The following is a 24,703-nucleotide window of genomic DNA, read 5'->3' as shown; positions in this document are numbered from 1 at the left end:
CTTCACGTCCGTCTTCGCATCGAAGGAGCAAGTTATTTGGGCCTACATAGTTGATGACCGTCCAAACTCCATCGTAGCGTTCCTTCCGAGTTGGGTCCTTGGTCGGAAATTCTACCGTTACCTTATCCCTCGGTTTGAAGGTCGGATTCGACTTCTTCTTGTTGTAGTGCTCGGCATTTCGTTCAAATGCTTCATCAATGTTGATGCGGGCAATCTCATGCGAGCGCTGAAGTCGTTCCTTGATAACATGTAGAACGGTGTGAACTTAGTCGCGGCATGGACGGCTCGGTTCATTCCGCAGACGACATAATCCAAGGCTCTGTGCCATCGGTGTCCGTCTTTCACGTCGCAGAACTTCCTTATTCCGTCCCAAATCGTCTGCATTTGCCGTTCGACTTGTCCTTGTCCTTCCGGATGATGGGCAGTTCCGAGTGTATGTTGGATGCCGAAGATCCGTGCGACCTTAGCGAACGTTTTCGCTGTAAAATGAGTCCCTCTTTCCGAGTGGATAAAGGTCGGCATCCCGTACTTCAGTAAGACGTCCTTGACGAAGAACCTTTTGAATTCTCTCGCGGTGTTCGTCTTTGTTGCCCGGGCTACGGTGAACTTCGTCAACTGGTCAGTTACCACTGCGATATACTGGCATCCCTTCGTCTCCGTCCGAGGAAGGGGACCTTTGAAGTCCGCGTATATGCGATACCAGGCTTCACCGACTTCCATCTTTTGAAGTTTACCGGGTGGTGGGCGTCGCTGCTTATTTGCCATGATGCACTGTCGGCATTTCTCGGTGTAGAGAATGGCGTCGCTGTTCATTCTTAACCAATAGTAACGCAGCTTTAGCGCTTCGATCGTCTTCTCCCGTCCGAAATGGTTTCCGGTTTTTCCGTCGTGAAGCGATCGGATGATTTGGTTGCGCATAAAGAGTGGTACGACGAAGCAACGTTCTAACTTTGTGTTGATCGTCTTCAGTCTGTACAGTACTCCTTGCGCCATCTGGTGGTGTTCCAGATGTTTCGACTTATGGTCGAGTGTTTCCGGATGTTCCAGTTCATCAATGATTTTGCGTAGTTGTGGGTCTCGCAACTGCGCTTTCCGAAGTTCCGAGTTCGGTTCAGGTGGAGGTGGGAGTGTCTCTTCGACTTCCAACTCGTCGTCTTCCGCCGTGTTGACGGTCCGAATAGTCGGTTCCGGTGTCTCCGGTGCTGGTATGTTAATAACTCGGACCTCTGCGGTACTCAAGTCATCCCAGTCAGTTATGACGTTGCATCCGGGGAGAACCGGTGGGAGGGGTATTTCCGGTGGGTTTTCCTTATCCTTCTTCCTTTTCTTGTAGGCGTTTGCCTTCAGACGTCTAAGAGTCCGTATTGTGCAGACCTTAATTTCGTCCTTGAAGTCCTCAAAGTTGGGGACTTGGTCCAACTCTTCGTGTGGATCTTTGTCTTCACTACGCTCGAGGGGCCATCTCGACAGGGCATCTGCATTGTCGCAGAATACGCCAGGCTTGTACTCGATGGTTATGTCCCGTCCTTGTAAAGCCAGTGCCCATCTCGTTAGTCGAGGGTTGATGCCGGGTCCATTCGACTCGCATCGGAGCAGATTCTGCAATGCTCGGTGGTCCGTTTGTACGGTGAATGGTCCGTGGTCGATGAAGTGCTTGAATTTCTGCACCGCCCATACCACGGCCAAACATTCCCATTCGGTAACTCCATAGTTGAGTTCCGGTCCGCGTAAGACTCTGCTGCTGGCGTAGGCGATTGGATGATCGTCTTGTGAGATCACCGCGCCTAGTCCGGCTCCGCTTGCGTCACATTCGATGACGGTCTTCTTAGTCGGGTCGAACTTCGCCAGTACGGGTGCTTCTGTTAGCGCCTTCTTAATGTCGTTGAACTCAGCCGTGTGGGCTTCCGTCCAATCGAGCTTGATGTTCTTGTCCTTCCGAAGGAGCTCGTACATTTTTGACGTCTTTTGAGCGTATCCTCGGATGAACTTGCGATAATAGTTGGCCAGTCCGAGGAACGACCTAAGTTGCCGTTCGGTTCTCGGGCAGCTTTGTTCTGCAATGCAGGCCACTTTCTCGTCATCGGTCTGGACTCCGTCCTTGCTAAGCACGTGTCCGAAGAACAGCCTTCTGTCCGTTCCGATCTCGCATTTGGAGGGTTTGACCGTGAATCCAGCTTCGCGGAGGCATTCGAGGGTTGCTCGGAAAGCCTCAAGGAAGTCCTCGAACGTTTTGCCGAAGAAGATGATATCGTCAATGTAGGCGAACACACCCTTCTTCCGAGCTGATGCCGTTATCTTATCCATATGCATTTGGAAAGTTGCTGGTCCGTTGCAGATTCCAAACGGCATACGGTTAAATCGCCACATGCCTTCGGGTGTTACGAAGGTCGTGTAGTCTTTGCATTGTACATCCATTGGAATTTGCCAGAAGCCGGACTGACAGTCTACCTTGCCGTAATACTCCATTCCGGCACATCGGTCCAGTAGCTCGTCCGGGTTCGGTAGTGGGTAGTTGTTTTTCTTCGTTACGGCATTCAACTTGATATAGTTGATGCAGAAGCGTGTTCCTACCGTGCCGTCCCCGTTCCGTTTCGCGGCTAAGACGAAGGGGAAGCTCTATGCGGCCGATGACGGTTCAATGACTCCTTGGTCGAGCATCTCCTGCACGTGTTTCTGGATGAACTCACGTCCCTTCCAGCTTGTCCTGGTGGGGTTCATCTTAATCGGCTGTGCACCTTGGACATCAATGGTATGTGTTACTCCTTTGACGTCTCCGTTAGGTTTCTTCCAGGTCGGAAATACGGTCCGGTAATCCCATGCAACTGCCTTCAGTTTGGCTAGTTGCTCGTCGGTTAAGTTTTTACCGAAATTCATGGAGTCGATGATTCTCCGTCGCTCCTCTTGGGACTCCGCGTCTTCCTGCTCGACTTCAGCCGTGTTTACTCGTGCTTCTTCGACTTTCTGGTCGTCCGTCATCATAGTGAATGCTTCAGCTCGACCCATCGGTGCACCTTTGCGTAAGGTGACTTCCCGGTGAGTGTGATTTGCCACCATGACGGTGAATCGTTTCCCGTCATGTTTGGTTACGCCGTCCATGAATTCGACTCCGTCTCGTTTGGGGTCGGATTCTCCTAGGTAATTAGTTCCTGGTCCTTGGATACCGGAACGTCCAGGACGACTTCTACCATGGTTACGGCTCGAGGAATGAGTTTGACTTTCCGTTGAGATCGAACCCCTGTTGCCTCGAAAACTTCGAATTGGGGTTTTGGCTTTACTTCCCGAGTCGGGGTCCATGTCTTCGCCACTTTGTGTGGGAGTTCTCATTCAACAAATTCGTTATTGATTTCCGGTTCATAGACATCGGCATATTGCATGTGGCCAAGTCGTACGCCTTTCTTCAACACCTTCGTTTGGTGAGTCGTATTCTGGATATTTATTCAGGCCGTGTCGACCTGAGGTCGGATGTCGATCTTGGCTTCAATTGGCCGGATAGGTCGGACTACCCGCTGTAGGGTAGAGAAGTAAATTCGTCTTCTCGGATCCATTGGTTTGGTCGTCCGTACCTTGATCGAGCATGTTGACCATGGTGGGAGAGAGACTCGTTCTCTGTTAAAGACGACTTGTCGGTCTAACGCTTTCGTCTCTATGTAAGGATCCAGCTTTAAGTGATGAACTTCTAGGCATTTGTTGTCCAGGTCCAACTCGTCAATCGTGTTGACTTTGGCTACTCGTGCCTTCCACGTGTTGAAATGCTCCGACTTCTGTTGGTCGGTCAAGTTGGCCAAGGTGGGTTGTTCCGTTGACAGCTGCTGGACAACTATGGTTGGAGGTCGGAGATCGTCTTCCTCCGGTTTACCTCCTCCGAATTCCCACAAAGCCTTAAGTTGGTCGAGTTCCTCCTGTTGTTCGGAGTCGACCAATTTCTTCTGTTCGGTTTGTTCCGGTTGCTCGTCTATAAATTCTGTGTGAACTATAGACCGCAATGCTGTGGTTAGTCGGACATCGTAGGTCGGTTCTTCGTCCTCCGATGACGAATCATCCGAGTCGTTTATGCTCGGTTTGTCCGTCTTACAGTGTCGGACTGACGGGTCGAATTCTTCGTCGTCATCTTCTTCCTCGGATTCTTCCGAAGGTCGGTTATCGGAGTCGGTGTCCGCCGAATCACTCGTATTCTGTATATGCGAGTCGTCCGACTGATAATCCTCGTTTTCGACGGTTGTTCCGTTTTCCTGTTCGGCTTGCGGTATGTTACCGACTTCGACCTGTGTGGTCGATTCATCTTGGTCCGGCATGTCCGTCAGTTGGGTAGGTCGACTTGCTCCGTCCTGATTCTCGAGGTCGGTTGGCTGTGAGCCTATGTCGCTCAGCCATCGGATGCTCGTCTGTTGGGACTTCCGAAAGCGGTCTACCTTCCGTTCCTGTTGCGGAGGTGACGGTGACGACGGTCTGTCGTCCGACCAAGTTAGGTCGTGATTATCCTTTATGGTCCGTACCACTCCGTCAATGTTGTCTTGGCAGATGGTACACCGGTAGGGTTTATCGGTTTTCTCCAGGATTACGTCGTCCTGAGGTATCGCCGGGCTACTCACGAATTGCACTGTGGTCGGAGTATGCTCCTCGATTGGCGGTAACGGGTCGGGAACATGTCGCGTTATAGCGGTATCCTCGCCGTACCGTTGCCAGAATGCAGTCGTTGCCGATTCTCCGTGCAACTGAACTCGCTGCATGTAGGCAAAGAGTTGGAAGCCTAGTTCCTGGCAAGGCATTTCCAAGGGCCGTGGGACAGGAAGTCCGTATTCCATATACTGTCGATGGATCGGAATTCGGTCGTCTTCCCATTCCCATGCTTCGTCCTCTATGTCGTCCGTGAGGGCGATTACAGGTTCACACGTTTGTTGTGCGTCCCGTATTTGCTCATAAGTTACCGCTCCGTTCTGTCGCAGAGTGGTCACCATCTCCAACGTCCGTTGGTCGAGAAAGTAACGAGATCCCGAGAACCAAGTTCGGTACCTTTGTTGTACCTCTTCTAGGTTCAGAGCATCCGCTTCAGCGGATGCCTCTGGTATCGGGATAGACTTCAGTACAGTCCTGGCCGGTCTTAATGTGCCGGTGCTTTTCCGCCCTTCGTACGCTTCGATGGCGTTGTGCAGCTTAAGTTCCTCGAGCAGAGTCCGGTTGTTATTCCAGCAGTCACGGCAAATCCGCGAAGGGTCCGCCGGGTGATCAATCCGACTTATCCTTGCTTCACTTGGTAACTTGCCCGATGCCTCTGGCATCGGGATAGACTGCACTACCGTCGTTCCTACCGGTTATTCCGGAGTAGGGATCGGTGTTAAGACGAAAGTGAACTTCGAATGCAGGTAGTCGCATCCGAGCAGTACTGGAATGTCCGCTTCGGTCGGCTGGACGTGGAATGTATGGTGGCTCGTAAAGCCCTGCATTGTTACAGGTGCGGTACAGCAGTGGGACACCATGAAGGCGACTTGTCCGCCTACACCTAGTGTTTTGGTGTAATGTCCGAGGGGTTGCATGGTTAGACCGTTTCTCTCGCAAAACCGTTGTTCGATGAGCGAAGTCTCCGCTCCGGTATCTAACATCGCCAGTGTGGGCGTGGATCCGACTTGGATTTCGTGTGTCCAAGCTCGAACTGTCTTCGGTTTCTTATGGGTTCCCTTCTCGAAGGTTACTTCCCGTATCGTTGGTTTGATGGGAATTAATGACACCGGTCCGTGGTCGGCTGACTGTTGAGTTGAACCATGTGTAAGTTCGACTCCGACTTCACCCGCTTCCTGTACTTCAGGTCGGTTAGCTACTCCGTCCTTCGGTAGTTTGGCGGTTCCGAACCGTTGTGCCTGAGCCAGTATCCTTTCCTCCATTGAGACGTCCGTTGGTCTCAATTTTGACCACATGTAGTCGAGGTTCAGGAATGTTCGAGGGCTAGCTATCGTTCTAGCTGGTTGCTCTTTTGGTTGGAAGAGGTCCGCTTCTCCCGGCCGAGAGTAAACAGGTACCTGTGCTTCCAATGGGACTGTTTCCCATTGTTCGATTCCTTCCGGTTCTTCGGTAAGGTCGACGGCTGCCCTTGTTGCAGCGTATCTATCCGATGCGCGTCCGGATGATACATTGGGGAAGCTTCTGTTGCCCCGGTGCGTGGATCGGCGTCCCGGTCCTCCACGTCTTGGGCCTCGTCTGGGCTGCTCGGTTGAGTTTATCCTCACCGGCAATCCGGTCCAACTTCCGTGGCCGGGCCGTGCTACGTCGCTTTGTGTGACGGACGGCGCAGTCGCATTGTTTGCGCTGCTTAGGTCGGGCAATTCCTGCGTTCCGACCTCCGACGTTCCGGCGCCAAGTTAATGCGCTGGGTCGGTTGCCTCGAGTACTTGTTGTATCCCGGGCCAAGCTTCGACGTTACCGTTGTTGACATACACGCCGAGCTGAGCAGCTAACTTCCGAGCTGTCTCTACCTCCTTTGTGGAGGTCGACATCGCTTTTGCGAAGTCGTCCACTGAACTATTGTAGTTCAGCCCGAGCAGTTGGAGAACGGCGTCTATCTGTTGAGTGCCTTCCTCAATCGTCGGAGGGAAATTCAGTTGGTTCCGGTAGGTAAGCGGCTGGTTAGTCGGGTTATCCTTGTCCGGTGGTTCGGTTGGATGTTGGAGGTCGAATGAGTCACCGGAGCTCATCGACCTTGGGCGTTTCCCGGGGAGTTACTTCGAGCCGACCCATTGTTGGGTGGCGTCGAGTTCAACGACTGGCGGGGCGGCAACGGTTCTCTGTATGCCGTGGAACCTTGTTGGTTCCCGCCGCTATTGTTGCGGTTTCCGCCATTTCCCTGGCCGGGCGACCGGCTTCCGTTACCGGGGCCACCCGAGCCTCCAGCCTGTTGGCGTTGGCGCGGCGGTGGCACGATGTCCTTCCAGAAGGGATTAATCGAGCCAACCGGGCCATTCGTCGAGTATCGGCGGTACCAATCGTCGTACCACCGAAGGTTCGGGTTGTTATCCGATTCATAAATTCAGCGCGACTCGTCATGATTGTTGAACATGCAGTGCTTGCATTACCGCCCGAGCTATAACCTGGGCCGCCGTAGTTGTTAACGGTGCTCCAACTCCAGGTGCCGGGGGATTCAGGTTTGCTGCTACCGCGCCTGCCCACGTCTGTTGCTGGACTGGTGCTTGTTGCGCCGGTGGCGTCGGGGCCGGACTCAGTGGTCCGTACTGTGCCGTAGGAGTTTGATATCCCGGCATCCGGCTAAGATCGACCTAGAACCGTTACTTTACCAGTGTCGGTGTCGGTGTCGGTTCCGCTCGATTTACTCCGTCCAAGGTCGGAAATCCGTTGTTTCCGAGCTGAAATCCGCGAGTAAAGTTGCGGGTCGCTGTTCAAAGCGAAGGTCCCCGTATTATAGGATTAATCCGTTTGCGCTGCAGACTCTCGTTCGAGTCTGATCCGTCAGTTGGGAGAAGAAAATGTCCGTGCTGTTGGGATGCTCTTCAATGTGAAAGAGACCAAGAAAACTGTGCTCACCAGCTGGGCAAGAATCACTTCAGTGATCCCCGTTGTTCCTCAGCTGTAAGACGATGCGATCAATCCGATCAAAGTCAAGGCAGGGATTGCTTCAGCAATCTATCTGACAAGGATTTTCACGTTCCTCACGAGTTCTCCGTAATTTGAGCCTTCACCGTCTCCTCAAAGGTTCCGTCGAAAGAAGACCAGACGATCTGCTCACCATGTAACAGGCAAGCGCGAGGAGATCACGAGTGCACTTTATTGACAAATAAAGGGGAAACAATGCTGCGTAATAGCAGGAAAGCAAGAACAAAGCACCGATGGCTAAACTAGCAAGTTGATGCCAAAAATTGTTCTTGAGCGTCTCATGGCGTGAAAGAAGCAACTGGCGGCAACCACGTGCTGTGTGCCGTCAGCTGTGTGATGATGCGCAGACTGGACTCAATCCAACGCGAGCGTATGGACGCTGAGTCATACCGCGAGAGAGGAACGAGAGAGCAAGTGTGGCTCAGTGTATGCGCTGCGTATATCCGCTTCAGCGGATGAGTGCAGTGCAGCAGCACACGTACGTACAGCGAGAGAGGCGATAACGGCAAGCAATAGGTGCAAGTACGTTTAGTGTGGACCGTACGCACCAGGCGCAGTCGTACGCCTCTGACAGAGAGTAAAATTAATCATTCTTCCGAGTTCCGACGATAGCATACAGCTGGAAATATATGGCTTTTATTTTTTTTCATTTGTTTTAGAGAGAAGAAGGACAGTTTAAATGCACGTATTTATCGGCAGGCTGCAGCAAAGTAGATCCGATTTCTTTGAACGTCCGGCCATCATCAACCCATTCCACCTTCCTGCCGGTTACATGCGCACGCTCAAAACCTCCTCAGACAGTACGGGCTAGGAGTTCGAGACTTCGTTATCAATTTCAAACACAGCCGTAAGACTAACATAGGATAGTGGAGGCAAAACACTTGAAAACAATTTGAAAAACTCAAGAGATTCTAGCCACTTTCTAGCCACTGTCGTGCATTTTGCTTTTCACTTAAGGCAAGAGTAGTAGTACTATATCTGCACAGAAGATGTACTGTAGCATAGGCCGGTTTACATTCGATCCCCGAAGCAGTTGATCATGTCTCAGCATCTGTTGTGTGGTTATCGGAAGTATCGTCTTTTGACGCGGTCTCATCTTTGCAACGCCTTTCAGTCTTGCATGGCATCAGTAAAGCGAGCGTTTGTAAAATTAAGCTTTTTGCAGAACATTTCTTGGAAACATGTCGCAGAACGTCTTTGAGGCACATGGGCATTTCTTCATTCCACCTGTAAGTTAACAGCAGCCTTTGAATAATTATTTGATAAATTCTTAACTAATGTTTCACAAATTCCCCGCAGCCTTACAGTGTGTAAGATAGCTGAATAAATGGCCAAATGCCTGCTTTTGGCTCACGAACTTTTGCCCCTTTCACAGATTTCAGCCAGTGTAGCAAGGCTTTAATCGTGCTTTCTTCGAGTTCCGGACAAAATTTCGCAAGCGCGAACTGAAAACCTTCTGCAAACGTGGACGAGGCGGGTTCACTAAAACTGTACCTCCAATAAGGAATTTTAATGCAAAATGGTTCACGGCAACATCTGAGGCGTGATCGTCCTTTTGGTGCAAACCATGTAGAATTGCCCTCGTTAACTAACAGCATTGTGGTAAAGCATATCGAAGATTTACTATTAAAGCAACAGCTTTTTAACACTATATGCCTGCAGATCGGGGCATAATTCGTGTATGCAATGGCCGGCATGTAGTTGGCTGTTACAGTTTCAAAGTTGTGCATGCACATCATGGGAAACGGTTCCGGAAATTCCAGAAATTCATTGAACAACAGGGTAGAATTGTTGGCAATTATTAGCCAATCCAGTTTCACGCACAACTTTTTCAGAATCAACGATAGTGTGTTCAGACGTTCCTTCCATTTACCCGTTAAGTACAATATTCTCACATCTGCAGTTATAGTATTCCCAATTATATAAGCCATTTTAGAATCCGCTCCACGGGATGTATATTTATTCAAGACGTCGACGACGTGCCTACGGTGGCGTGGCAGCAATAAACACTGCCGAATTGTCTTCGAGGACAACAAGTGATTAAAATATTTTCCTACCCTGAAAAAGCAATACCAAAATATTGTTGCAGATCGGATGTTCCGTAAGATGTTTCGTCTTGCAGACATGTACGCTGAGTGCTACCTGCGGAGCTGATGTTGGTCGTAAACATCCAAATAGCTGAACATCAGCAAAACAGTTTCCGGGCGCAAATCATTAAGTCGGAGGTCACACGGTGCATCCAGTTCTAAACGATATGAACTTGTGAGAGATTTTCAAAATTATCCGAAGTCAGGGTTGCTGCGCTAACATGTTTAACGAAGGAGAAAAACGCCGGAAAGACAGATACCGTAACTATAGAATTTTCACCCCTGATGTGCAAACGTTCAATCGCCCCGGAGTAATGAAAACCTTTATTAATATACGGGGTCTTGGTTCGAGATTTTTTGACTGGCTCTGAGCGGCGGAAGTTTTGTAGAGCCGTTATAGCAAAAACTGACCGCTAGAATACGCACAAACCCGCGAAATCAATGTGCTGGCGGTCTGATTTACCAAGGTGCGCTGGGTCCGTATACCTCTTGATTGAAGTAACATTAATTTCGGTTTTAATTTTTATCAATTACGCTCACTTCGATTCTTTTAAATGCCATTTCTCATTCGTGCAGCTCTCTCGGAAAGGCATGGACTGAACTGCATCGGTTGCGGTCCGTCGGTCCCGACAATCTAATCTGTACTTACATTGTTACACAATCGTTAAAATTTCTATTACACGATATCTGGATTTTATGTTATGGGATAAATTTACTCCCTCCACACATATCTATTGCTTATAAAAGTAGCATTAACATAAGTTGAAACTTGAAGGTGTTAGTGTTATTACCGATTTGGGCCACAATAATTGTGAGCATTTCTTGCAAAACGCAGCCGGCAATATGCTCCGTCGCTTGGTGAAATTTCTCTAAAAACGAACTAATAGCTGACGCTGACCATTTGGTGATTTCCTTATCCGTCATTTTCCTGTGGTAAGCTTCTTCCACCAACACAGCGATACAATCGTTTCTGACACCAAGAAACATAATCCGATGATCCGTCTTCTCCAAGAAAAAGCTGTGAAACCGTGGCATATTCCTTATAATTTCCAGCTTATTGGTGACGTCAACAGAGTATTGCATGATTTTAGAGAGAGGAATTAACGTCTGACGAAACGAATGAGAGCTCACAACGGGCCCTAGATGTCCTCGTGGGCGGATACGCTTGAAACCGGCACTAGTAATATCAAGTATCCAGTAGCGCTTAACTCTACCGCCCGGCAGTGTTACTTCGACATTTACCAATGAAAAATCTGCAATGCCAACGCCAGTAATAATGTGCGCTGGTTGCCATGACTCGGGTTGGCTTTCCTCCGCACTGATAAGGACGTCAATCATTTCCGCGACGTCTTCGAGCTGTTTGCACTCCTGGGGACCAGCTAAGCACAACCTCTTTATGGGTATCAGCTGCAGTTTGTGCATTGAACCAACTCGCACCATGCACTGATCGTTGTCAACTCCACATACATACCCACGATACGTTGAATCAGCATCGATTATATCCACAACGAATTGGTTATAGACACCAGTAATAAGGGGAGCTCTGCAAACGCGTGGTATCAAAAAATTTTCCATCTTGCGAATGCAACCCTCGTAAAGTAATTAGGCCTTTGTCCACTGCGAGAAATTGTTACTGCTCCTGCATACAGTTGATTGTACTACAAAGGACTGTTTCGCAAGAAAATATTCTCTTATAAGAATTATTTAAATTGCATATTTCTGGGCTGCAGCGTAACTGGGACTTTTTATTAAAAGTGCTTCTCCATATAAAACGTAGAATGCGCAACGACCACGACGCTGCATACACCTACTCTGTGCGTGACTATGTTGGCAACATAAGCCTACTTGTGTAGAGGCGATCGATCCCATGTGCACAGAAACAGTATGCACAACGCTCAATTTCAAGGCGATTTTCATAAGCTCAAATATTGATTGATCCAACTTCCCATCCTGACAGACACACTCGAAGTGTACATGTAAGGGGGTAAATCATTAATTTTAGCCACTGGAAAACCTACGGAACGTTACGCCACCGCTTTCGGTAACTGCGCCGCCAGTGAAGATACAGTAAACAGTTTACACGGTAAGCTGTCAGCTGCAAATAGTACTGTACATTGCAAATGGTATGTTCCGCCCATGATATTCTATATTAACTTGCATAAAGTAGACTGTGTGTGCGCATTTGAAGTCCCACCTATTACTAAACCCCACGCAGAATACAGGGACTAAATTATTCCTCATTATCTTGTTAGAACTCAAGCTCAGAATGGTGACCGGTTAACGCTGGAACTCTCAGTATGGGCTCAGTACCGGTTGAAACGCGATGCTGCGTACTTCACGATACCTAATAGTAAATAATAATATCGATTATGTTTATGCGCACCGATTAGTTCACTCGCTGAATTTCATAATTATGTTATCGGGAACGGGAATAGGAACATACATAGTACGACCAGATAATGTGACTGACCGAAATCTGCACGTTTAATAGCGTATGTAGTACATACGAGTAAAGAGTTAATATCTACGTACGTACGTACGTACGAACATGTGAAGTTTATTTTGCAATAAGTACTTACTGTACATTTTTAGCCATAGCGTATTCAAAAGTCATTCAACATACAAATAATATTACGTGGAATCCACTATGGAGCATACGTTTCCAGCCAACATTATTATTGGCCTGTTTGTCAACCTTCTTATCCAGCTAGTAGCAACGTCTGAGGCTGGGCAGATTGCGCTATGAGCTACGATTCGTATAATTCTTTAGCCACATCGTCCGAGATCTGTCGCCAAAGTCTGCATTATGAATTTTCATTATAATAAAAGAATGAAAGGCAAGAATGTCAGGGTTTAGTGACAGCGTTGTACGTACGGTATTGTACCAGGTTGACAAATCAATGACTGTGAATTACCGATGTGGGAGATGTGCTGGCTCCGTTGCAGTATACCATTATGGATGCGTGAATCTTCCTGAATGTGCGCCAAAGATGACTGCACTGCAGGAAGACCCCATCAGTCTTAGGGATCACGCACAAACGTCTGCTCAAAATGCCTCTCTTACCGCAAAAACTTGCGACCAGGCTGTTCGTTACGGATATATTCTCGAACATACTTATTTGCGATGCCTACTAAACCAATCAAGGTAAAATTTAATTTTTAACAAAATATCGGTAGATTGAGATTTTCTGACTTGTTATAAGCATAAATACAAGACAAAAGTTTTTGAAAGGAATGCAGGTTTAATCGGATGCACTATGTAAGTAATTTTGGCGTTCGACAATCACATAGTCAAAATGTCCACGCCATATAAATTTTAGAAGTATTTAACAGTATTTTAAAGGTAGTAAAAGGACTTTCTCCTCGGCGGCAGTAAGTACAGTGATACATTTGCGATTGGAAAACAAAAGTGATCAGCACAAGGTTTATTTATTCTTCGGAATACGTAATTGCACAGCACTAGACGGTGTGCATAGCCGACGTAGTCAAAAATCGTTATGTCACAAGATTGTCGCGCGCCAATCAATAAAAATACGTACCTTAAGAGGATAATTCAATTAAATAACACTGCGCCAAACGATATACTCTCAAGAACCAGACAGTACCGCCTCATACAGTTGTGACCTTATGCGACAATTCCGAGAAAAACTCATGCAACTGTGGTCATTTTGATTGTGTCCGTTTAAGTACGGTACTGCTAACTGCAACCCTTTTTTTGTACAGCAAGACACTAGAGATCAACTGGAATGGAGCTAACTGTCGTTTTGACCAGTGAATACTATCTCGCGGATCATAAAAGTGGAGATTGGCGGAAAGTGTTCAGGGCCGAAAAAGTGAAGGATATCAAGCAAAATTGGCAAGCCATCAGTGCAGCAGCCACCGCAACAAAGGAAAGATTGACAATCACGAAGTTTGGTGGCCGGTAAACATAACTCAATATCAATTGAATATTTCAATATCAAAGTATCAAACACAGATATGCTCATTACTGATTTGTTTGCAATTCGTTGGGGAAGACAATTTTGTCGCGGCAGATTTGCATCATGATCTTGATCTGACAATCTCTCCGCGTCAGGAACCGAATACTGGCGGCACCAGCCTCAAAGGAGCCAGATTTCTTCGCTCAACGGTGACCCGCAAATCACGATCGCCGTCTCCGTTGAAAAAGGGAATGAATCGGTAAGTTTTAACATAAGGCGTTCAGTGCTTTTTTGGCGCGGATGTTTTTGTTAGATTTAGCGCGGTGCGGTTTTGGTTACTAATGCGGCGCACGTTTGTTTAACCATAACCATAATTGTATAGACTATTATATATAAACTGAGTACTAGTACACAGTTTGATAGTTTCGTTTTGATCGACGCTTTGATGCGGCGATCACCTGGTAGCGGGCATTGTTCGTGCTGTGGGTTTTACTGAGTTTTTGACGTGAGTAGTTTTTAGTAATTCGTGCACGGGCAGGTGAATTTTGTATGCTTAATCATTTTCGTTTCAATAGATGTTTGTTTGTCCAGTGATGACGGAAACCGATGAGCGCCCCATTAAATGCTACGAAATTAATGCTGCTTAATTAGCACAAAAAACGGCAAACTTTTACATGCTCAAGAGAATCGTTGGATAAAATCATTGCATATTCCGCGTATATGTATTCCAGTGTATAAATGTGTTCCACCTTTCAATCTTTCGAAATTTATTACAAAGGTCAATTACAGTAGCAGCTTGAGAATGCCGATATTTGGTGCTCTTAATTCCCATACCGAGGATGTATTGTTACCTGTGACCCGCTGAAACGGTGAAACGCTCGGCTGGGACCGAGAAATTGGCATCCGCTCCTGGTGACAAGTCTGAATTAGCCGGCCATGCCGTAACGAGCCATAATACAGTAAGGCCACCTATAAAAAGAATTGCCGCTTTTCCGAACTGCATTATTAAAAATAATGGCTGTTCTTATTCCACAACCCTTTCGGCTCGAAGGTCTCGCCGTCCAGCAGCAGAAAGGCACCTTTGCCCTTGCCCTGCTGATCGCCCATGTAGGAGATCATAATCTCTCCCGACGGCAGACAATGCACGGTGTGCGGATACTGAATGTCAAAGCGCTGGGCAATCTGGGCACCATCGATGACTTTGTGTAAGCGCGGCGCGTTGGCGGTAGCCACGTCGACAATGTGGATGTTGCCGCTCTGCAGACCGGGGATGATGAGGAAGCGGCGCGTAATGGACGGATGCCGGCAACTGACGCAACTGTTCCATCCGAAATGGTGCAGCTCATCGCGGGGATCCGAGGAGTACAGGCGATGGATCACCTGATAGTATGACAGCAAAACTGCCGTATAATATCGTGAATAGTGCAACTTATCTGTATGTACAGTATCACGGGTGCGAATTGTAAGATCCGCCAAAAAACGAATAAAGTGCAAATTATAATCATTAAGTGGCATAGGGTTTCGAAAATATTTGTGGAAAAAATTTTACTTTTCAATTTTTCTAAAAAAATTTATTTTTTCCACATCTATTTTTTTGGCAATTCTTCATTGTTTGTTATTTTTAGGCTTTAGAATATTGCATACCCACGTTTTTAAATAATGCCAGAAATTTTATACACAAGACCTTTTTCTATCGGCAAGGTCAGCAAAAATCTTTATAATGCGTTTATTACTCAGAAATTTTCATTGTTTTGAAAGTGTATCAAGGGCAATGAATTAATTTTAATAAAAAGTAATGAAGGAAAATTGTTACTTTTGGTTGCCAGTATTTACTATGGCAGTTATGTTGTGAATATATCACTTTTATGCAACATAATGCAGTGCATAGTGATCATTCAGATGATCTCGAAAGGACAACCGCAAAAAATAATAAAAGGACAGTTCGTTTTGTTTAATCCAAGTTTCCCAACTATGTTTTGAGCTTTAATGCTGTACAAATATTTGTACAAACAGGTCCATTGACAAGTAATACGTGCTGTACGCTGTGTACGGTGTACCAAACATCAGTTAATTCTCAGGTTACTGGAATACTTTCCAGAGAACAGGAGTAACAGCAACACGGAAAAAAATGCCTTTAATAAGTATCGAAATACAAGTACAAACGAAGTACTAAAATGGATGAGGATGAGAGACAACAAATTACGAAAGCATTACAATGAAAAGCAACATACCTTTCCGTAATTCTTGGATTCTGGATCAGCATCTACTGTTGCCAAATATCCCGGCTTATTGTGCTCGTTGTTTTCCGGCTGGAGACACAAAACGTATAAAATTTTTTCCCGTGGCAGCGACATGGACTGCAGCGGCGACGGAACTTGATCGCCATTTCCACAACAACCTCCGCTAGACATGATCTAATTTTATCTGACACCGCAATAATATTTGATTTGAAAAAAACAATTAATCAATCTTTCGGCACTGCACCAGATGGGAATGAGCCAGCGATGAAATACCACAGGAGCACCTTTTTTTATAATTATTGCTATGAAAGAAAAAATAACGCTGTGAAATGTGAAGTGCCTCAGGGAAATTTGCCAAAACACCTGGCAAATATCGCCACTAACTGACAGTGCAACCTGATAAAGACGGGTTAAGCTTTTCGTTTACTTAAAAACTCTTAATTCAATACCGGCGATCTGACAAAGTGATTATAGAGTATTCCGGTTTTGCACAGTTGCCGGTCTGTGTCTCGCTTTGAGACGTTCCACTTCCGTAGGCGCCGGTACGTACGTGTCCACCACTCGGCTTACACACAGTAAACATTCTGACTGTTCAGGCGGAGGTGAAAAGTAAGTACTGATGATGAGAATAAACACAAACTGTACAAACTGTAAACGAAGGTGAAAAACATAGTAGTACAAATATAATGCTGTACTTAGCTAATTTGGTGTATTGCGTCATACGCCTTGTCCACTTCCTTGGCATAATCATGCCACATTCATGTGCAACTCAGATTACACGTCCAGTAAATTTTAACCATAAAACTATTGACTAAAAAATGCAAAATAGTAACATTATGGCGTCATAAAATAATCCGTAAATGCAGTATAAATACTGAATAATACATACATGCATAAAACAATTGTATTAAACTAGCAGGTGTTGGCTGCTCTGCCGCTTCCCTTTTTAACCGGCGAAATTGCATGCTTGCCGGTGCGTGCCGCTTTGCCGCAAAACTCAGATATTGCTAAGTCCAGTAAGGCAGCAAAAGATTGGTAAATTTCTATAAATCAGGTTATACGGTAATTGTTCTTATCGCGAATTTTGTATCGACATTACGCTGCTTAATTACGATTAATCACAGGCGAAATCACGAGAAGATATATTCCTCGCTAACCCGCACCACCACTGTGAAAGCCGAAAAATTAACCTCGAATACCTGTAGGATGGGCAGTCGAGCGACTCCAAATATTAAATCGCTTTATTGAGTATACTGCACCATCGAATACGTTGTAGCCCACTCACAAATTGGAGCAGAAACTGGCCGTTGACAAGCTGCACTGAGCGCGTTTAGCCATTTTACCGAAACTGAGGACACTCCCAGTCACAGCTAGAGCTTTATGTTTTGTTTTTCGTTATTGGACGTTACCAGTTAGGTATCAAGCACGAGGTGGCACAACCGTGGTGCGGTGCACAGTGCAAATTCCAAATGCAAAAGCGTGCATCAGGTAGCTTACGGTTAGCCGTGATTCATAACCGATGAGTTAATAAGACAATTTTTAAGGCCCAAAGAGCGGGAAAGGGTACGAGTATATATGCTTTTGTACGAGTATATATGAGATTCTGTCGTAAATGACGACAGAACGCGGGTCATCGGAGTTGTGTATAAATACGAAAATGAATAAATGAATGGGACCAGCTCTCAATAGATCGTATCCCAACACTACGCCCTCGTTTCCTGCATGCATCACCACGCGGGCCGCTGGTTATTTTTAGGTCATCGAATACGTTGTAGCCCATTTCTACATCACAAACAAAAACGCAAAGCTGCAATACTGTAGAAAATGCGAGCGTCGAAAACCATGTTTTGCAGGATTAAACTGTGCAGCAAAATGCTAAATTTATTAGTTATTTTGGCTCTTCACGTGGATGCCGTAATACTCGTAACTGCATTCGCAGATACTTAAAATGTTTCTCAAAATGATACACCATATGACGACATGTTGCTAAAACTGATTGTTTACTGCAGATTGTTGTTGCTGCAAAATGCATTCCCATGCTGGGTCCATGGTGTTCCAGTATCAGTAGGTGCGTTACTAAAATAGTACGACTGATATCCCCTCAGATTACCCTGAAGGCTGAAACCTACATACATGTACAGTCATGCGAAAATAACTAGGACACAAATCGCCGACATTTTCTGTGTTCTGCAAATAATCATAAGTTTTTAACTACTTTTTTTTAAGTAATTATTTTTACTATACAGAACAGCAATGACTTTTCTGAATCGGGTGTATTATAGACAATTTCAACAACGTCATGATTTTATTAACAGCTTGGGAAGATGGAAAAGATCCGGAATCTGAATCATCCGCTGCTGCATCAGTGATGCCGTCCTGGAAAGATATTTTGTGGCTACCGGATGACGCCTCTTCGAACAGGTTTCAGGCACCAGGTTCGGCCACTGGTCGAATGTTTAACAATAACTACTGGAACCAAAGCGGCAACTGCGTTCCATACGCGATCGCACCCGATTTTGGTATGGACAGTAATCGGCGGGCAAAATTAGTTCTGGTTGGAAGTCAAATTGGTTTCGGCAGAGTCAGCTGCTGCTGATTCACTTTGTTTGCTGCATAAAATTAAGGTTTCCCCTGAATAAGGGAATATATGATAGCTGCACAGAATGCAGACGTGTAAAAGTATTGTAGATCCAAACGCTTGTACCGTAAGTTGACTTTCTGATTTTAAGTTGACACTTCCTGACAGGACCGGGGTAAATAATCAGGAGATCAATTTTCTACTCTCTTGACCTTTATAGACGCTGAAGCACAACATCTTATAAGAACGGCGTTGTTGGCCATAGAAAATGCAACGCATGGCTGCGTGAGGTTTAAAAAGCGAGAGCATGAAAAAGAATTTATTTCGATTCAGCATAAGCCAGGGTAAGTAAGTATTCATATTGTGATGAACCAGTGAGGCTATATGGCGCTAACTACTTACTATTTTGAACACTATAGTCAGTAACTCAGTATAGTGCATCGATTAGCAGTCATCGTCGATTACGCCAGCTTCTTACAGATTTTCTTTCGCTTACGTTAGCTTTCGTCATTTTTGAAACTGTTGATGGTTTAGATGCGCGGCTGACGTCGGGAGAACACCCAGAAGAATCACAAAAGTCATACTGGGAGGAAATTGTTTGTCTCCAAGAACAATAATACATGAAATTTTCCATGCACTGGGATTCTACCACGAACATAGCCGTCCGGATCGAGATACCTATGTCACTGTCAACGTTGCCCCGAGCAATATCGAACGAAACGTTGATCTGCGGAATTTCAATATTCTGCCTGATATGCCGGTATTTAATTTGCCATACGATTACGAGTCCATAATGCATTACGCACCCAGTGATTTTGCGGCTAATCCTAATGATCCTAATGGAGCGGTCATCATGCCCAAAGTCAACGGATCATTGAAGATTGGCAAGCGAGACCAGTTGAGCGTTCTGGATATTGCTAGACTAAAAATAGCATACGGATGCTTGGATGCGAATCTTGGACCAGTTCGCAGAACTATCTCTAACAACTGCAAAACGATAGCAAAGGTAGAGGAACGAGAAGAAGAACCAGTTGTCAGTGCGGTTCGTCATCAAAATTTACTCACGCCACGAAAGCTGAAAGTGTCAAGACCCAAAGAATTAAGCGCAGGTTAGCCTTATTGAATTTCGAAGCTACACATAACTTCATGTCCTGTTGAGTTCTAAAAATCTGTCTGTAGTTTTGATTTGATTTCCTGGCAGAAAAATATGATTTTCGCCGTCAGCACACTAAAAGGATGATGTTATTGCGAAATTGCGAATCTAAAAGTGGTTGTAAAGTTCCCAGGTCTCTGGAAGGCGGTGAGGCTGAATCTTCCTTTCTCCCGGAGTTCTCGGATAAATTAATGACAAAAGATCAATGCAGCGCCCAGTTCACTAACAACTGTTCCCCCATACAGCGAAAAAAATCCATATGCGCGCGATTCCGAGGTCTGGAAATAAACTGCCATTCTTTTGTAACCCCCGAAGAAATCGCACAAATGACAGCTGCTTTTTCAAGACCGCCAATTCGTGCCGTACGAGTGCGTTTGAATGATGGCCCACTCATTACGTACAACAATTTTGTGCGCATTAGCACCCAAGTAGTTCAGTTCACACTGTCAACTTGCCTTAGTGCACGAGCCTCGAATAAGCTGATGCAGCTGCGTTTTGTTCGTTTACTGGAATTTCAACTGAGTTGGTGCGACAATTTGGAAATTCACAAAGACGATTTCAAAAGATCACTACAACTGCGAATTATCATATTGGCGCAATCAACGATTCGTACACTAGAAGAGGATACCTTTACGAACCTGCAAAATTTACAGGTGCTATCGATGGAGTACGGACTGGAGAAGCTGCTGCGTTCGCAACCGCGTTTTCGTGACTATGTCGCTCGTATCCATTGCGAATGTGAGTTTGCTTGGTTTCGGACATGGTTAAAGAGAAATCCCCGGTTATTATGGAAGAAGGATGCCGGCGCCATTTACAACTTGCAAAAATCATACAGCAACTCTGCATATAAAAGAAGAGATCTCTATATTCCAATCGATTGCTCAAACTCTCCTCGATCGAACGGATCTCTCATCACCTTTTCTCACACAGATTTTTCTGTTAGTGACGGCAATTGTGTTTCCATTTAAATCATTTAGCACTCCCCGGCTATCGAAAATAAAGGATATGGTAGCATACATGTGACCCGCTTTTAATATCGACTTGTGCTTTCAATTTTTTGTTGACAAAATATAATTATAAATTATAATCATATGTAACGGAAACATCACGTGTCTGCTTGTTGTTCGGCGATTTAAAGTTTGTTGCTCTGGATGTGTGAAAAACTTGGCTCCCCCAAGATATCGGGACTTTTTGCAAAACTAATTTTGCGCTCATAGGCTGCATAATTGCTAATTTATAATGTTTTCAACAGAATTCTTTTTAAAAATATTTATTTCCAAATGCTTACGGACTCTGTGCACATTAGCTTCGCACATATAGTATAAGCAACCATGTTACAACAGGTACACGGTCACGTTGCTAATGTGAGATCCCTCAACGAGTATCATGGAAATTCAGCGGTACACAGTTAAGAAAAGGAGATTGCTGGATCTGGTCATATCCATTGTTGAAATCGCGGCTTGCACGAATGCACGAATATAATAAACGGTGCACGAGCTATTGGCTAGCTTCTACGTCTGAGCGTGAGGTCATAGGTTATTTGCGGCTTGCGCGTCACGGTAGTCAGTATCACCCGGAAATTCCAAAAGCGATGTGGTTGTGCCCGTTGTTGGCAGACCATCCGTCGGCACATTGCGCCGCCTGTAGAAGTCCTTTGATGAGCGGTGGTGGCTCTTACAGCAGGCGTACAATACGAAGAAAGCCGCAACCGCGATCGGTAACCCCACGGCTATGCTAATTTTTAGCCACAACATCGAGGGAGCTGGTGGAGGAGAACGGGCGCCACTTTGTTGAGAATTATCTGTAGCAGTGGTCCATTCTTACTGGGTATTTAATTTTCCAAACAGGTTTGTAATATTTGTTGTAAGTGCTATCCAGTATGATATGATGTTTGCATACGTAAATGAGTAGGACTAACTTGTTAATTCTTTTGTGATGGTAACTTCACCTGAAGATCAGCTGATGTAATTTGTTTTGCTGAATCTTATTTTTTTGATAGCCTTTTCCGGTGTTTCTCCGTTATCCGGCGAGCAGCGGTTACATAATTGCAACTGGCCTCTATCATTACTGAAGCATTTATTTCAGAACACAGGCATTAGTTCTAAACGCTCACACGAATGTTTAACTCACCATTCCCGGCAAAGTACGACATACAGACCGATAAAGAATTTATGAAAAACAAACAACAAAATGTTACAGAAATGGCTCTATCAAATAAGAAGAAAATCACAGCCACGCCTTTACGGAGTGGGGGAATCCATACAATAAGAGTGCGCTCGGAGAGGATCTTGAGGATGATGCGGGCGAAGAATCCCGGGGGACTCTGGTGGCTGGTGAGGAACTCGTTGACGAAGACCTGGTTGGCCGTGGTGTAGTCGTTGCTGCGCAGTTCCCACGGCTTGTTCTCGTCCTCCCGCTCGAAGACGATGGTCTCGTTGGCCGGAGCGTCAGCCACGCGGAAGACGATCTTGTTGCCGTCGTAGCGGATGTTCCAACCCAGCAGGTCGCGGCACACGTGCCGGAAACTCTGGATGGACTTCTTGAAGAAACTCGTGTCCTGGTTACGCTGCTTTTCCGCTTTCTCCAACTGCTTCTTCAATTCTGAAAAATTCTGGATTTGAGTACGCACACTTGACCCGGTACTAAAAGGACTGAGCGCATCAAGCATTTATAAAAAAACGGGGCGACGACAACCTTAATAACTGCACCGTCCGTATCGACTACATTAAGTAATAAAAAACCAAACACTATTCTAAAACATAAGAATAGTTTAAAACATATTACAAATTGTTAGTAAAATTTATAATTATATCTCGTAACTTGTAAATCTTTATCTGGATCACCAACTCCTGCTGCCTCCTACGGCCATTTGGAGCCCTTGCACTACGATACTTCATTGCTCATGGTAACCCTACTCCGTATTCTTCGCCGTATCGTTGGGAAAAAAAGCAACGCAACTACCCTAACATGGCGAAAAAATTTATCGTTGCTTTCATTTTGTAACGAAGAATAATAATCAGAAAATAGCGGATTTTTGAAGAGAAAACCTGTTTAATGACTCCCAAAAAGAGCTAAAAGAAAAACCATAAAAACGACCTTTTGGCGTTTGTTACACTTACCTTCCAGCTGTTCCCCGGGACCGCGCAGGAACTCTTCGGCATTCACCGTTACATCCCCGCTGTATCCGCCGCCCATCTTCACCTGGTTGAGTTTCTCGTGCAGCAGTTTGTTCTCCTCCAACACCTTCCCCGCCTCCGCCAAGAACTCCTTCTGCGCCGCTTCCAACGGACTCTCCCCGACCACCACGACGTCCGTCCGCGTGGGATCGTATTCCCCGCGCAGCATCCGCAGCGTCCACTCGCCCAGCCGCTCCTCCAGCTCCTCCTTGACCGCCCGCAGTTCCTCGTTCTCCTCTGTCAACTTCTGCAGCTGTTCGTGCGCCCGCACCGTCTCCGCTTCATAGCGGCGCTGGAGGTCCTCCAAGCTGGTCTTTAATTGGGATTCCGATGAGAATGTCCGGTTGTACATCTGCTCGAAGTTATCGGCCAGGGTCTGGCTGCGTGTGGCCCGCTCTTCCAGATCGCGTAGTTTCGCCATGAAGGACGGATCACCGCGGCGGCTCGACGACTGGTCGATGGTTTTTTTGATCCGTTTAAAAGTATCGCGTACCTTAAAACAATATATTGCGTGTCAGTTATTTTTCATATTTGCTTATTATCGATGGTTGCGTGACACTGAATGCAAAAAGAAGTGGTATAGCCACCTATTAAATTACTCGTATCTATTCTAATTGCTGCGTTGTAAACTGTAAATTCAGAAAATGATTTAACCTTTAATTTATTGGTAGTTCAGTGAAGCACAAAAGACTGTTCAGAAACCAAACAAATACACCATTTCCGTCTAATTCACTAAAACTGCCATTGCACTACGTTTTAAATAAAACAAATTATGCAAAAATTCTAACATGGCAAATACTTCTGATAATCAGTAATTAAAAACGAAAGTATCCAAGAGCCGAGTGAGCGGAAACTGAGCAAGTCAGCGGAGCATTCATGAAATCAAGACGGATACAAAAGTCCACTTACGTCTTGAAGCGCTCGTTGAGCAGCAGGTTCTCGCTGCGCGCTTCCCGCAGATCCCGGTCGAGCTGCTGCGTGCGCGTCATATGCTCCATTTTGATGTGGGCAATCTGCTCTTCGTACTGCTTCCGCATGGCGATTCCCTCCGTTTCCGCCTTGTCCATCTTCTCGCGCAGCCGGTCGTTCTCCTGCAGAATCTTCTCCACCTGCGACCACATTTCCCCGGCTTTGGCCATGGCAGCCTGCCAAGAAAAAAGGAGTTAATACTCGTAATAGATCGCTTAAATATGCAAAAAAATCGCAGTATTCAAAGTCCAGTTTACTCGCTAATCGCTTTACAATATACCTACGTTTAGATATAATTAAATTCCTGAATTATTTTCCTAAATACATATTTTCAATTTTCCGACAATTACCGCACATTTCAATTTTGCTGCATGAACCACAACACTGATTTTCTGTGCAGAAAAAAAGAACTAATTTATCGCCAAAATTCACAACGTTGTCACAGTTCCACATACCTATTTAATCCGGAAAAAAGCGTCTTACAAAATGATCGAAAAAATCAAAACATTTACAAAAACAAAAGAATCAAAACAAAAACAAAACATCAAATCAAAACACTTATCAGAATTAAATTTTTTCAAGGAAAATAATTTAAAATAAGCCTATAAACACAACAAAAAATAATTATTGATAAATAACAAAATCGTAATAACATAAATCATGCAAAAGGAGATAATGTAACTCACGTCTTCGTCTTGCTTGTGCATGCGCAGTTTCTCCTCCGTCCGCGATCGTTCCAAGCTGACTTCTTCCTTCAATAAAGCGCGCTCGAAAGTCACACGAGTGATCTCCTTCTCCAACTTAATTAAACCCGTGGTTTTTCCAGGCGATAAGGAGAAATTAAGGCTCATTTCGCCGCTGGAATCCAGTCTTCGTTTCTCCGTAGTGGAATCGACTACAAACAGCGACTGCCTTGCAAAATTTCGTAAAAATAAAAAACTTAATCATTAAATATCCACTTTAAATTAAAATAGTCGCAAAAAA

General features: G+C 45.5%; 3 protein-coding genes across 10 annotated transcripts; 1 reads left to right on the top strand and 2 right to left on the bottom strand.

Annotated features, from left to right (window-relative positions):
- Nucleotides 1-8,248: 8,248 nt before the first annotated feature.
- LOC129589587 (methanethiol oxidase-like) lies at nucleotides 8,249-16,368 on the bottom strand. 8 transcript variants are annotated; one of them, XR_008690620.1, is made up of 4 exons: nucleotides 15,835-16,368; nucleotides 14,640-14,983; nucleotides 14,455-14,572; nucleotides 8,249-8,823 (listed from the first exon to the last, which is right to left on the bottom strand). XR_008690620.1 is itself a non-coding variant. In XM_055484390.1 (4 exons), the coding sequence occupies exons 2-4, from the start codon at nucleotides 9,780-9,782 to the stop codon at nucleotides 8,634-8,636; spliced, it is 987 nt and encodes a 328-aa protein (XP_055340365.1). In that variant the 5' UTR covers nucleotides 9,783-9,841; nucleotides 10,224-11,567; the 3' UTR covers nucleotides 8,249-8,633. The 8 variants fall into 8 exon arrangements, 6 of the variants coding, with proteins under 6 accessions (XP_055340365.1, XP_055340364.1, XP_055340361.1 ...); XM_055484390.1 differs by lacking the exons at nucleotides 14,455-14,572; nucleotides 14,640-14,983; nucleotides 15,835-16,368 and adding exons at nucleotides 8,902-9,654; nucleotides 9,739-9,841; nucleotides 10,224-11,567; XM_055484389.1 differs by lacking the exons at nucleotides 14,455-14,572; nucleotides 14,640-14,983; nucleotides 15,835-16,368 and adding exons at nucleotides 8,902-9,841; nucleotides 10,224-10,322; nucleotides 10,475-11,567.
- Nucleotides 16,369-18,167: 1,799 nt separating this feature from the next.
- Nucleotides 18,168-20,542, top strand: LOC129589559 (uncharacterized). Its single transcript, XM_055484360.1, has 3 exons — nucleotides 18,168-18,208; nucleotides 18,956-19,530; nucleotides 19,701-20,542. Exons 1-3 carry the CDS (start codon nucleotides 18,168-18,170, stop codon nucleotides 20,540-20,542), a joined length of 1,458 nt encoding a protein of 485 aa, XP_055340335.1.
- A 1,133-nt stretch (nucleotides 20,543-21,675) lies between these two features.
- LOC129589557 (mitotic spindle assembly checkpoint protein MAD1-like) lies at nucleotides 21,676-23,791 on the bottom strand. Its single transcript, XM_055484358.1, has 3 exons — nucleotides 23,660-23,791; nucleotides 22,694-23,243; nucleotides 21,676-22,175 (listed from the first exon to the last, which is right to left on the bottom strand). Exons 2-3 carry the CDS (start codon nucleotides 23,169-23,171, stop codon nucleotides 21,676-21,678), a joined length of 978 nt encoding a protein of 325 aa, XP_055340333.1. The 5' UTR covers nucleotides 23,172-23,243; nucleotides 23,660-23,791.
- Nucleotides 23,792-24,703: the final 912 nt, after the last annotated feature.

Source organism: Paramacrobiotus metropolitanus, unplaced genomic scaffold (genome assembly GCF_019649055.1).
Source record: "Paramacrobiotus metropolitanus isolate TYO unplaced genomic scaffold, Prichtersi_v1.0 Parri_scaffold0000036, whole genome shotgun sequence".
Classification (NCBI taxonomy): Eukaryota; Metazoa; Tardigrada; class Eutardigrada; order Parachela; family Macrobiotidae; genus Paramacrobiotus; species Paramacrobiotus metropolitanus.
The sequence above is the reverse complement of the archived record's forward strand: the minus strand, read 5'-3'. Positions and strand labels throughout refer to the sequence as shown.

Coding starts and splice junctions, on each gene's coding strand:
- LOC129589587 (XM_055484386.1), bottom strand. CDS start 11,258: ATGGAAAATTTTTTGATACCACGCGTTTGCAGAGCTCCCCTTATTACT. Junction 9,842..10,474: donor AATTATTGTGGCCCAAATCG/GTAATAACACTA, acceptor CATATCGTTTAG/AACTGGATGCACCGTGTGAC. Junction 9,655..9,738: donor GACCAACATCAGCTCCGCAG/GTAGCACTCAGC, acceptor TTGCTTTTTCAG/GGTAGGAAAATATTTTAATC.
- LOC129589559 (XM_055484360.1), top strand. CDS start 18,168: ATGGAAAAGATCCGGAATCTGAATCATCCGCTGCTGCATCA. Junction 18,209..18,955: donor AATCATCCGCTGCTGCATCA/GTGATGCCGTCC, acceptor TTGATGGTTTAG/ATGCGCGGCTGACGTCGGGA. Junction 19,531..19,700: donor ACCCAAAGAATTAAGCGCAG/GTTAGCCTTATT, acceptor GTGGTTGTAAAG/TTCCCAGGTCTCTGGAAGGC.
- LOC129589557 (XM_055484358.1), bottom strand. CDS start 23,171: ATGGCGAAACTACGCGATCTGGAAGAGCGGGCCACACGCAGCCAGACC. Junction 22,176..22,693: donor TCCCGGGGAACAGCTGGAAG/GTAAGTGTAACA, acceptor AGAATTTTTCAG/AATTGAAGAAGCAGTTGGAG.